This window comes from Macaca thibetana, chromosome 3 (assembly GCF_024542745.1).
Source record: "Macaca thibetana thibetana isolate TM-01 chromosome 3, ASM2454274v1, whole genome shotgun sequence".
Classification (NCBI taxonomy): domain Eukaryota; kingdom Metazoa; phylum Chordata; class Mammalia; order Primates; family Cercopithecidae; genus Macaca; species Macaca thibetana.
This window is the reverse complement of record NC_065580.1, coordinates 154,640,338-154,653,270: the sequence shown is the minus strand read 5'-3', so window position 1 is coordinate 154,653,270 and position 12,933 is coordinate 154,640,338. Positions and strand designations below refer to the sequence as shown.

Here is a 12,933-nt window from a genome sequence, read left to right as displayed (position 1 = left end):
ACCATTTATCAAAAGCATTATCCTTTCCCCCATTGAATTTCATTGGCATCCTTGTTGAAAATCAATTGATTGTAGGTGTGAATCTTTTTGCACTACCCAGTTGACACACTGACACACCATGGCAACCTGATTTCTAAATGCTTATGACAAAGCAAGAGACAAAACCAGAGGGTTTAGCACTATAGTGATTAAAACAGTGTAGAATGGGCACAAAAAGGGACAAATCAAACAAGAGAGCATAACAGTTAGAAAAAACTAATCCATATGCAGTCACTTGATTTACAATAAGCCTCCTACTGCAATTCATTGGGCAAAGGATGGCCATTTCAATAGAGAAGTAGATGAAAGTTTACCCCTACCTCACACCATACACAGAATGAATTCAAATGGATCATAAAGCTAAATATGAACAGCAAAAGTAGCAAAACTTCTAGAACGAAACATAGGTGATCTTCATCAATGTTGGATCAACAACAATCTCTTGAACAGGATGAAGAAAACTAACCAGAGTTCCTACAAATTGGCAAGAAAAAGCAAACAACCTAGCGAGAAAAAAAAAAAAAAAAAAAAAAAAAAGAACAGAATATCTGAACAGGAACTTCCCCAGAGAAGATATTCAAATGGACAATAAGCCTGTGAAATGATGCTCAATATCATTATGCCTCAGGGAAATACAAATGGAAACCACACGGAGATACCACTACACACCACCCCCACCACAGAGTGGCTAAAATTAGGGACTGATAATATTAAGTGTGAATGAGGATGTAGAGCTTTGTACAACTGCTTGGCAGCTCCTAATGGAGTTTCACATGCTCTGTGATCCAACAACCCCACTCCTAGATGCACACCTAACAGAAATGCATGCACAAGGCACTCAAAGACACATACAAGAACGTCCTCAGCAACATTAGTTACAATAGCAAAACAACTAAAAACTTCCTGAATGCACATCAACAGAGAAATGGATAAATGAATTATGTTATATTTATTTTATTTATTTATTTTTGAGCTGGAGTCTCGCTCTGTCCCAGGCTGAAGTGCAGTGTGGTGCAATCTCCACTCACTGCAACCTCCACCTCCTGGGTTCAAATGATTCTCCTGCCTCACCCTCCTGAGTAGCTGGGATTCCAGGTGTGCACCACCATGCCTGGATAATTTTTGTATTTTTTAGTAGATACAGGGCTTCAACATGTTGGCCAGGTTGGTTTCCAACTCCTGACCTCAGGTGGTCCACGCCCCCCACCTTGGCCTCCCAAAGTGCTGGGATTACAGGCATGAGCCACCACACCTGGCCGGTATATTTATTAATCGAATACTACACAGCAGTAACAGTGAACTAACTGTGGCTACAAGCAATAATGTGGATAAATTTTACAGGCATAATTTGAGGAAAAAGAAACTAGACATGATAGAGAATATGCTATATGGTTCTATTTATATGAGGCTCAACAACAGGCACAATTCGTGTACAAGCGATATAGCAGTTTACTTTCTGGGGGAGGGAGGAGATAACTGGAGGAGGCTGGGCTGGGGGCAGAGGTGCATCTGAGGTTCTGAGAATGTTCCAGAGCAGGCTTTCTCCACCTTGGCACTACTGACATTTTGTTGGGGAGACTGTCCTGGGCACTGTGACATTTCCGGCCTCTACCCACTAGTGCCAGTACCGCAATGTCCACCCCACCCAGCACCACCACCACCACCTCATTTTGGAAACAAAAATGTCTCCAGACATCGCTAAATGTCCCCTCAGGTGGAAGAGGTACAAAATTCCCCTGGTTGCCCTGTTTTATTTTGGGTCGTGGGGGAATTAGGGGTGTGGGTTCATTTATGGAAATTCCTTGAGCTATACACATATGATTCATCAACTTTTCTGTACACATATTAAGCTTTTAAAGTTTTTAAAATAAAAAAACAAGTCAACGAATGACTGAAAGAACCAGTAAGTTTTCCAGCAGAGACAATAGATAAAGTGGGATTTAATGTCTTGTTTGCAGACAAGGAGACTGGGATCCAGGGTGGGTCAGGGCAGGGGGCCAGCAGGATCCAGGAGGGAACTCATTCTCTGACTTCTCCTCCCACTTCCTTCCCCCACGCTCTCACGCGTTCTTGCTCCCAAACACTAGACAAGTCCCTGTAGAGGCTGATCCCATGCAGGGGCTCAGTTGGACCTTTAGCCTCGAACCCCATGGAGGAAACAGTTAGGATTGGTGGACGCTGCACCCAGCATCCTGCAAACAGAATTCTGAAAACCGGTATCTCATGCAAACAGGATATCAACTTTTGTCAGAAAGATCAAAAAGGGCTTGAGGTTTTTCTTCACAGCCTCAGCCTTGCCTCTCCCCCTCTTGCTTTATCTCCTCATTTCTGTGTGCAGGCGAGCTTCTTGGCCCACAGGCAGGAAGAGATGGCAGCCGGGGAGACGCAGCTCTACGCCAAGGTCTCCAACAAGCTCAAGGGCCGCAGCACCCCCTTGCTCCTGGAGCCCCTCCTGGCCATGGGCTTCCCGGTGCACACCGCGTGAGTACTGCCCAGAGACCCCGGGGCCCAGCCAGCGGGGCTGGAGCCAGACCCTGCTGCAGCCCCTCACATGGAGCTGCAGGGGTGGAGGGCACGGCTTCCTGCCAAAGCAGTGCACCTTGCAGGGTGAGACACTGCCTCTGCAGTGTCTCCTCTGCTTTTCGTAAATGAGATGATCTTGACCAAGCTTGTCCAAACCACGTGTGGCCCAGGACAGCTTGGAATGCTGCCCAACACAAATTGGTAAACTTTCTTAAAACATTATGAGTTTTGTTTTGTTTTGTTTTGTTTTTTTAGCTCATCAGCTATTATTAGTGTTAGTGTGTGTGTGTATTATCAGTGTTAGTTTATGTGTGGCCGAGGGAGGCAAAAGAATACCTCTGATATTCTTGACCTTTTAAAGACCTGCTCTGCTGGCTGAATGGGAGACCCTGAAATGTGTGAAAATCAGAAGCCATGTATTACTCCGGGTGCTCCATTTTGGGGGTCTGGAGGAGCTTGGGGCCTGGTTGTAACCTCTTTGTGTGCAGCTCAGTGACTCTGAAGGTAGCATTTCAAGACATTCAAACTCTAACGTGAAAGGCCCCAAAGCCCGCTGCGTCTCTACCACCAGGACCACCTGTCAGCAGGGCTGTGCTTCCACGCTGCCCAGGGAAAGTCACTTGTCCTCAGGGAGAATCCCCTGAGTGTCTGATAACGAAACAAATGGGTAGGAGACTAGACACAGCGTGAGCGTGACCCTGCTGACCCAAGGGAAAGGCCTGCATGTGGAAGAGCTTAGCCCTCGGAGTTACCACTCTCGGAGAGGGAGGACATGATACCAACATTGGGTTACAGCTTTCATGGCAAACCAGTGCCCTAGATCCGACCCCTTCATTTTTTCACATGGAAAAATGTATCAGAAACACACTTTTGGTAACTTTGGGTTGGGGAAGGAGCTAAACTTTCCTTCCACACTATAACGAAAGCTTGGCCAAATTGGGTGAAGTAACTTTGAAGCTAGATAAACCCCTTTCTTCTCCCCAAGTCAGTGCTTTGTCGTCACTGTTATGTTCGAGCTAAGTCGGGGGGCTTTGAATGGGGAGTGGGGTCAGGCGTGTGCAGGGCGGCCACCAGGCACCGTCCAGGCAGCACAGACAAGGCAGGTTTCGTCCACTGCTTGCCACCCAGTGCAGGCAGGACACTGGGCCCAGAGAGTGCATTAGTGGCAGGGGTGGGACTCGAACCAGGTCTCCATGCCTTTGAAGGAGTTCACGCTGGATTTTACTACTAAACCTGTAGCATGGACTCCTACTCAAAATTCCTTCCAGTTTAAACATTAAACACATGTTGGAGGAAGAGAAATGTGTATTAATTTTCCCACACCAGAGCACCTCAAAGTAAGGGCCCTGCACCAAGGCTGCCCTGTTCAAACCTCTCCAGGTGGCCACAGCCCCATCGGTACCCACCCAAATAGCAGCACTGGGCATCACGTGGTGGGCTCCTCATGGATGCCCGCCATTTCCAGTATGCATTCCTGATAAATTACCTTAGCTATATTCCATTCTGTTTCATCTGGTCCAGTTCTACCCAATTCAATGGAAGGTACGTACGTCCCAGGTTACCGTGATGAATAAGACTCAGCGTCCCAGGTTACCGTGATGAATAAGACTCAGCCCTGCGTTCAGGGAGCTTTGGTCTAGCAGGGGAGAGCCGTGGACGCAAGTGCCTGCCTGGGTGCTTTGGGAAGGGCTGTTTCCCAGTAGGGGAGAGGTGTGGGAGGCGAGCCTGGGGATTGGGCCGTTTTGCTAAGTGATGCTGGGGCGAAGGAAGCGTTTGTCAGGGAAGCGTGTGTCCCAGCTGGGGGCACTTTCCACAAGGTGGGTCCATTTGCTCTAGGCAGTGGGGAGGGGCAGGCCAGGGAATGGGATTGCAGGAGCAGGCGGAGGTCAGGTCCTCAGCACTGAGACCCTGTGCCAAGGGCTGAAGCAGGTAGCCAGGGAAGGAAAGTGGTGGGGAGGTGTGAGCTGGTCAGCATTGTCCAAAACCACAATGGCAGCACTCAGGGGACAGGCGCCTGAGTACGCGCCAGCTGGAAGTTCAGCATCAGGCCCTCTTCAGAGCACATCCCAAAGATCCTGGGTGTGCAAGGCTACACCAGCCCTCTCTGACCCTTTTCCCAAGAATGGGCGACATGACTCTGTGCCTGTGTCCGCTCTTCTGCAGGCTGAAAGCATTGGCAGCCACGGGGAGGAAGACGGCGGAGGAAGCCTTGGTCTGGTGAGTACAGCTGCTCCTGTAGACCTGGAGGTGTTTGGACTGACTGCCCTGTGCTCGAGGGCTCCCTCCCACCAGGGTGGACACCAGGAAAAGCCGGGAGCCTCTGGGTGGGATGGGGCCACTGCGGAAGTAAAACAAAATAATCTCCCTGCCTATCCACAGTGCACTGAGGGAGCGGCACAGGGCTTTGGTTAACCATGGAAAGAGATGGAGAGAACTTTTAACAAGGCTTTTTTCACTTACAAATCTGATTCAATCCAATTTGACTGCCAAGAAGTACAGGTTCATGTGCTTTGTTGAGTAAATGGGGAAGACATAATTGTTGTGTTGTGATAAGCACATAAATTAGGGTAATTGTTAGAATAAAGTAAATAATTAGGGTAAAAATGGTAACATCTGGGTTATATATTAGTACTGCTAATATTCAACCTATATGAGTAATTGAAGAGTAGGCTAGGATTTTGCATCCTTGTGTTTGACTAAGTCCTCCTCAACCGCCTACTACGATGGACAAGATTGAGATAGATAGGAGGATGTTTGTGTTTATCGATAGAAAGATTTGAGACATAATTGACGTCTTTGCTGATAGAAATAGTGGCCACCACACTCTGGGGCTGCCTCTGAGGAGAAGGGAGTTTACTGGTGGTCATGAAGCCCTCGAAGGGCACCAGGTATGTGGGTCAGGTGAGGGCTCTGATTCGAGGTGGCCTCACTAGGTACCAGCTGTGTGAGTGATTCTGCAAGCCACCCGCTGCCATGGGCCTGTTCTATGCCCTGGGGATAGAGAGGAGGGTCCCCAGTTCTCTAAAACCCTCTCCTGCCTGGATGTGCTGTGGGGAGTCCTTCATCCTCTGCCCTGAGATAGCCACGGGGAAAATCAAACAACAAAAGCCAGGTCCCTGGAGGCTGGAGCCCTCCCCAAAGCAGGAGGCAGTTACTGATCCTGGGCCTCTGAGCGTGCAGCGTTCCCAATGGGATGCCCCTCCTCCTCCAGAAAGTGTGGGCCACCGGCAAAATGGGCAATGCCTTCACGGACCCCACTGAAGCCAGTTGCCAATTTTGAATCAGAAACAAGCCCACTGCTGTGAGGGGCATGGCCAGCACCCGCCCATTGCAACCCAGTCAATAAGACTGGGAAACCCACCAAAAAACAGGGAGGCACTGGGGTCCCCTAGACTCAGTCAAGAGCACCCCAACCTTTCACTGGTAACCAGGGAGGTGGGGCAAATTAAGATAGCATTAGAGCAAACAAGGTAACTCCAAGCGTTGATGAGGATGAGGGAAGCGGGGGCCTCACACGTCACTGGTGTCACTGAGGGAGGCAGTGCTGGGTGTCTGCCAACCCTGGCAATGTGCACAGCCCACCAGCCTGCTTGAGGATCTAAGCAGATTCCCTGGAGAAACGCAAGGAGCCTAAAGAGACATGTACAAAGATCTTGATTACAGGGTTATTAAATGGTTTTAAAATAAAATAATTTAGATGTTCATCAATGCGGGAATGAACAAGTGCAACATTAAATATGTACACGATGAACTATTACATAGCCTTTAACAAATTCACACTGACGAACTTCACTAGACATGTGTGTATCGACGGGGATTAATTGCAAAGACATGGCGGAGGAAAAATGCCAGTTGCAGAATAATTTGAACAACAGCTTATGATTTATGTAAAACAAGTGCTATCTGTAAGTCCATTACTTAACTTTCTGAGAGAAGACAAAGCAGCTTCACCCCCGGGCTGAACCCTGGAAAGGGAGAGGGTAGGAATCGCGATGGGGAGGAGAGGTAACTTCCTTTGTGATTTTTATTGAAGAGAATATGGTCTTGCATAAGTTCTGTTTCCTTCAGTGATTGAATACTGCTTTCTAAATTGAAAATTATATCACAAGCACTTCGCTGAGTAATTAGAAATTCTTCAAAACCATGATTTCTCATGAATGCACGATAAATAGATTTGCTATCAGTTATGGAGTTTTTCTTCTTTCTTATTCTAAATAACCCTAAATAAATGTTTCACGTGTAAGGTTTTGCCTATACAGTACTTCGTGCTCTTTCCTCAGGAGAAATTTCTGGAAGTAGAATTATTAGTTCAAAGGGTGTGGGCATTTTAAGACTCTCAATACCTATGGGCAAAGTGCTTCACATAAAAGTTGAAAAGTCCGTCCTTAAGTCCTGCTTCACCTTTGGCACGTTGAGCAGAACTTTTATATTTTTTATTTTAAAAAATCTTTGTTAACTTGACAGATGAGAAAAATGCTGTCTCGGAGCTATTTTATTTTCGTTTTTATTGTTAGTGACAAAAAACTCCTATGTTGGGTCATCCGTCATTTTTCCTTTAATTTAAAATAACTGTCTGCCTGAAATCCCAGCTACTCAGGAGGCTGAGGCAAGAAAATCACTTGAACCCGGGAGGCGGAGGTTGCAGTGAGCTGAGATCATGCCACTGCACTCCGGCCTGGGTGACAGAGCAAGGCTCCATCTCAAACATAAAATAAAGCAAAATAACAGTCTGAATCTAAAGAAACATAGTAGCTACCTAAATTTTGTCTAGGTTTTTGGTTTTGGTTTTTATACGTAATTTGAAGTTTGAGGTAAAATACAAATATGAGGTTTTCCCACACCATCAAAGAGATGCTGGGCCCACAGATCATTTGAAGACCAGGTTTTGGGTCTTGATGTCAACTTCCTTTCATTTTTTTCCACCTTTGACTTTGGAATCAGACTGAGGTGGGTCTGAGAGCAGCACAGGCACTGACCAGGTCTGTGCCACACACAGCCCTGCTGCAGGTGCCTCCCACTGGTAGGATGGCTGTGAGATTAATTTATGTCATGAGCATATATGATGTGTTCAGTGTGCCCTATAATTCTGCATTGCTGTCATTGTCATTCTCTTGTGTGTCCTCGAAGGGGAAAAATCTTTTTGTTGTGACAGTGGGTGAAGCCGGCTTGCTCTCTGTTGCAGGCTGCATGATCATGGCAATGACCCTTCCCTAGATGATCCCATCCCCCAGGAGTATGCCCTTTTCCTCTGTCCAACGGGGCCCCTGCTGGAAAAACTTCAAGAGTTCTGGAGAGAGAGCAAGCGCCAGTGTGCAAAGAACAGAGCTCATGAGGTCTTCCCGCATGTGACACTCTGTGACTTCTTCACGGTGAGTCAACCCAGTGTGCCTTCGATGCTCATCATCACCGCAGCTGGAGGCATTTTTCTATGCTAACTAGGCCGTGATGGGACAAAGTTGACTTATTTAAATGGGATGGTCTAGAACGGCATCATTAGCTGGCACCTTCATGTGAGCAGTCCTTTATTTTCCTCTTTGCCTTCATCTGGTCAACTCCTATTCATCCTTCAGAACCCAACTCATTTATCCTCTCCCCTTTTTGAGTCTTTTCCAGCTCCCCAGGCAAAAGAAGTTGCCGCCCATTTTCTTGTTCACGTGTCTAGTGGCACTTTTGTATCATATGGGCCATGCGTCTGGTGCAGCACTGCATCCCTCACCAGACCGAGTCCCTCAAGGGAAGGCAGATGCTTCACTCATCTTTGAACCCCCAGAAACTAGCACAGCCCCTAAAACAGAGTTGGCCCTTCCAAAATGTGTGATAAGTCAACTCAAGGACAGGTGATTGTTGGCTACCCCCAAATGCGGAACTTTTCCCTGTCTCAGGGACCAGCCCTCTGATTCAGAAAGAAATGGCCCAGTGGGTAGCTTCACGGTGGCACAAAATGGCCCAGTGGGCAGCTCCACAGGGGCACTGGGAAAGCAAGAAGGATGTGGGGGCTGCTCAGGATAAAATAAGGAGAAGGGAGGGACAGACAGCCACTGCCCTCCTCAGCTTCTCCAGAGGGGCCTGAGGAAGGGCACACCCACTTCCACTACCACGGCCTGGCCCCAACTCTGCTGTTGGCAAACTGATTTGTTCCACCCATTTCAAGGGATTCCATCAGGGCCCAAGGAACCCTCCATTCCAACACCAGGCCCCTCGGTGCTGGATGGAAAGGAGGAATGCAAACCTCTGCAGGTAAAAGATTTCTGGAAGATGTCCCAGGAGAAGTAGCACCTTCCAAAGCCTCCAACCACCACCCCAGATTGCCCGAGACTTGCAGGGATTCCCAGAACACAAGACTAAGCCTGGGAAATCCCCAGGCAAACCGAGAGAGTTTTCACCCTACATCGACATCAATGGCACTTGTGACAAGCAGACTCCTTCTGGCTCACCTTCTGGAGCTAACGGGGAAAGGCAAGGCAGCCCAAGTTGTGTGACACAGCTCAGAAATCAGAGTAGGCCTTGGCCCCCAGCTCCTTCCCCAGTCCACTGAGGCACAAGCACACACACACACACACACACACAGCTCACACACATAGACACACACAGATTGACACAGAGACTTACACATGCACACAGATACACACACATACATGCATACAGACAGATATAGGCACACAGACACACACAGATAGACACAGAGACATACACACGGCACACACAGATATACACACATACATGCATACAGACATACACAGACACACACAGATACACACAGACATACACATATATACATATATACATGGATACAGACACACACAGACACACATACATGTACATAGGTACACATGCACACAGATATACACACACAGGAATACAAAGATACATGCACATAGACACACACAGACACACACAGAGAGGCACAGACACACACACAGAGACACACATTAGATACACACACATACACATGCACAGACATGTAAGCACCACATACACACATATGCACACAGATACATACATGCATACACACAGACACACATATAGACATACACAGACACACAGACACACATAGACATACCCACATGCAGACACACACAGACACACACACATATAGACATGGGCAGACACACACACACTCACACACCTCCCTCTGTTGTCAGCTCCTCCCAGTCCCTCACCCTGGGTCTGGCCTGGCCATGGTTAGTGGAGCTCCCCTCGCAGCCAGAAGAGTGTAACGGAGACTCACTGTGTACCTTTGACGCTGTAAAATGAAAACACTAATCTTCTGAAGTATGATATTGATCACAGCTACATTTATAACCTGACTATTCTTGAAAATTACATATCTGAGGCGAAGAAACACAATGTGAGACGGATTCTGGAATGGACATGGGTTCACTGGGTGGTTTTGTGTTGAGTGCTGTTGAGGGCTGCAGACAAAATAGACAGGGAGGAACGTCAGGCCGGCCTGTCCACAGGGAGATGGAAGCCGCATTAAGCACTGTGATCTGGCCTCATATTTGGGCTTGTAAGAAGGACTATGGAAAATTCCAAGGGCAGCCCGGTGCTGGGAAGAGAAGGGATCAGGCCATCTCCCGCCAGGAGGATGTGGTGTCAGGTTTCCCCTGTGGTCTGATGTGGCCAATGGCACTGGGAAGGTCTTCAAGCCCAGGAAGCAGCCTGGCCAGGGCAGTGGGCAACACCAAGCCCAGATGCCAGGAGAGGCTGTGTCTGGCTAGAGGATGGTAGTTGGAGCCCCATGGGCAAGGCTGTCGGGCCAGCACCTGTCGGGCTCTGTGGGCAGGCTGAACCCTTGAGAGGGATTCTCCAGGTGACAGAGAGCCTGCGGCCTCAGGGGTGGGAGTTGCATCAGAAAGAGGGTCCTACAGCCACATGGGGGCTGTGCAGGCTCAGGTCCTCCAGGGAGCAGACCCCAAGGCAGAATTCCAAGTGCAGGAGACACACAGGGGAGAGACTGCTGGTGAAGGCAAAAGAGGAGGAGAAGGTTGGAGGCAGGGCAGAGCCTCAGTCCTTAGAGGAGGCCCCTGTGGAACCTGACTCAGTGCTCAGCCGTGGACAAGACGGCAGCGCCACAGCTGGAAGTGCAGCTGAGTCCCCCTCACTACAGGCTCTAAGCAGTGCCTGGGCAGCCCTGGAGTCTTCTAGAAACCTCCAGAAGCCAAATCATGCAGACCTGAGCAACGCAGTGGGCCATGGGACTGAGGAAAGGGCCTGGCAGGTGACGAGCACATGCGGTGGAGGGAGGGGATGCAGTTCAAGGACCAGGGGATTTCTAACCTGGGCACCTAAAGGAGAGTCCATTCTGCAAAGAAACTTACCTGAAATATTTGAAAAACCGAGGTCCAGGTATAGAACAAATCCATAACCTCAGACACACAGGGACGCAATAAATTATGTTACAGTGCTTTGAACAGAAAAGAATCTCAGTTGAATTGCTGCCTGATTGTTATTAATTAAATCAATAGATGACTTCTGATGAGAGGTGTGGAAACACAGGCTCTGTATCTGTCCCCTTAGTGTGAAGACCAGAGGGTGGAGTGCCTGTACGAGGCACTGAAGAGGGCTGGAGACAGGCTCCTGGGCTCCTTCCCCACGGCCGTGCCCCTGGCTCTCCATTCCTCCATCAGCTACCTCGGCTTCTTCATCAACGGCAGCCCTGCAGACATCATCCGGGAATTCGCGATGACCTTCGCCACGGAAGCATCTCTCTTAGCAGGTGGGCAGCCCTGACCAGTGGCAAACACAGGGCCGGGTTCACAGCGAGTGAGCTCTGTGCAGCAGGCATGAGCTCCTGGCACATGGATTTCCGTGGGTGGGTTCCAGGGGAGCAGAGCCCAGCAGCAACGGTGGGATGGCTGGGTGGGCTTTCTTCCAGGTTCAGTGGCTGCACCTGTCCTCACCCAGGCACTTCCAGTTCCCACTTCTGGATTTTCAGCCAGGTGCCTGGACATGGCCTTAACCTGAGGCTGAACAATTAAACTAGCGCCTCCCTTCGTGAGCCACTACATCCTTCAAAAATGTAAGCCGTTAGAAAGCTTCCGGACCAGCTTTGGTCTTCTCTTTAGGCGGGAATAACCTTTATTCGCATTATGTGGTTTTTCAAATGCTTAGCTGTATGCCAACAGCCTGGGAAAGTGCCCCAGAAGGGTGTGCCAAGCATCAAGTCTGAGTGGGTGACCGTGATGGGGTTGGAGGCTGGGGCACATAGGGAGTCAGGGCCTCCCCCGCTCGGCCTCGAGTGGGAGACACACAAGTCCTACATGACTTATTTCTGTATTTTCAGTATGAGCTTAGTGCTCTCTCCTTGGCCTCTCCGGGGAAAGATTATGTAGACTCATATTGAGAATCATCAAAATTCCCTTCTCTCCAAACACCAGCCCTGGTCTGGAGACCAAAGCTACCACTGGGGTTTAGTGGAAAGGATTGTGGACTTGATGTCAGAAGATGTGATTTTTTTTCTGTGTCCCTGATGAGTGGCGTGACCTTAATCAAGTCATGTCCACTGTCTCTGTCTCTTTTTCTTTCTCTACAACACAATGAGGGCTCTCACTCTTCAAGAACAACGTTGCCTGAGTCTGTGGCCCATCCCACCATAGTTCCCAGGACACAGAAGGGCACTCAGTATTGCCGTGATTTGTCAACTCTAAAATCTGATGAGGCTGCAGTGCCTTGGTGGGAGGGCTCCCCACTTTCTCTCCCGGGAGTGTGTCTGTCTCTGCCCTCAGACATGTATGAAACACAGATCCTGGCCTGTAAATCCATCCATGAATCCTGGGCTTCCACTTAGATGGCAGCTTGTGAGTCTGGAGATCGAATCTGCTGGATAATTAGAAAGTCACCCCCGGTCTTTGTGGATTAGTCTCCTTTATCAAATGATGGCTCTTTCACACCCAAGCCCTCCCCCAGTGAACCTCACTGGCAGCATCTTAAAAACAGAAAGACTGAGGCTGAAAAGGGTAAAGTGCCCTCCCAGGGTCACTGTGGTGTGTGGAGTGGTGTCCCCTAAAAATGTATGTCCACCAGGAACTTCAGAATGTGACCTCAGTTGGGAATAGGGCCTGTGCAGATGCGACTGGTTGGGAGGAGGTCACACAGGATTAGGGTGGGTCCTGGGAAGTGTAGAGGCCGCACAGAGACACGGATGAGTGGCGTGACCTTAATCAAGTCATGTCCACTGTTCTGTCTCAGTCATGCGCTGACCGAGGCAGAGACTGGAGTGATGTAGCCACAAGCCAAGGGATGCCTGGGGCCACTGGAAACTGGAAGAAGCCAGGAAGGACCCTTCCCGGGAGCTTTCAGGGAGAGCACAGCCCTGCCAACACCTTGATTTTGAACCTCTAGTCTCCAGACACAGGAGAAAATAAATGT

At 49.0% G+C, this 12,933-nt stretch overlaps 1 protein-coding gene across 3 annotated transcripts in view; it reads left to right on the top strand.

Moving 5' to 3' along the window:
• Window positions 1–2,281: 2,281 nt before the first annotated feature.
• UBASH3A (ubiquitin associated and SH3 domain containing A) overlaps window positions 2,282–12,933 on the top strand; it is a 47,970-nt gene continuing 37,318 nt past the window's right edge. For 2 of the 3 annotated variants that reach the window (XM_050785673.1, XM_050785675.1), the window contains exons 1-4: window positions 2,282–2,520; window positions 4,726–4,779; window positions 7,745–7,931; window positions 11,083–11,281. In XM_050785673.1, coding sequence (XP_050641630.1) covers window positions 2,408–2,520; window positions 4,726–4,779; window positions 7,745–7,931; window positions 11,083–11,281 — 553 coding nt within the window. In that variant the 5' untranslated portion in view covers window positions 2,282–2,407. The other variant, XM_050785674.1, reaches the window with a different exon arrangement.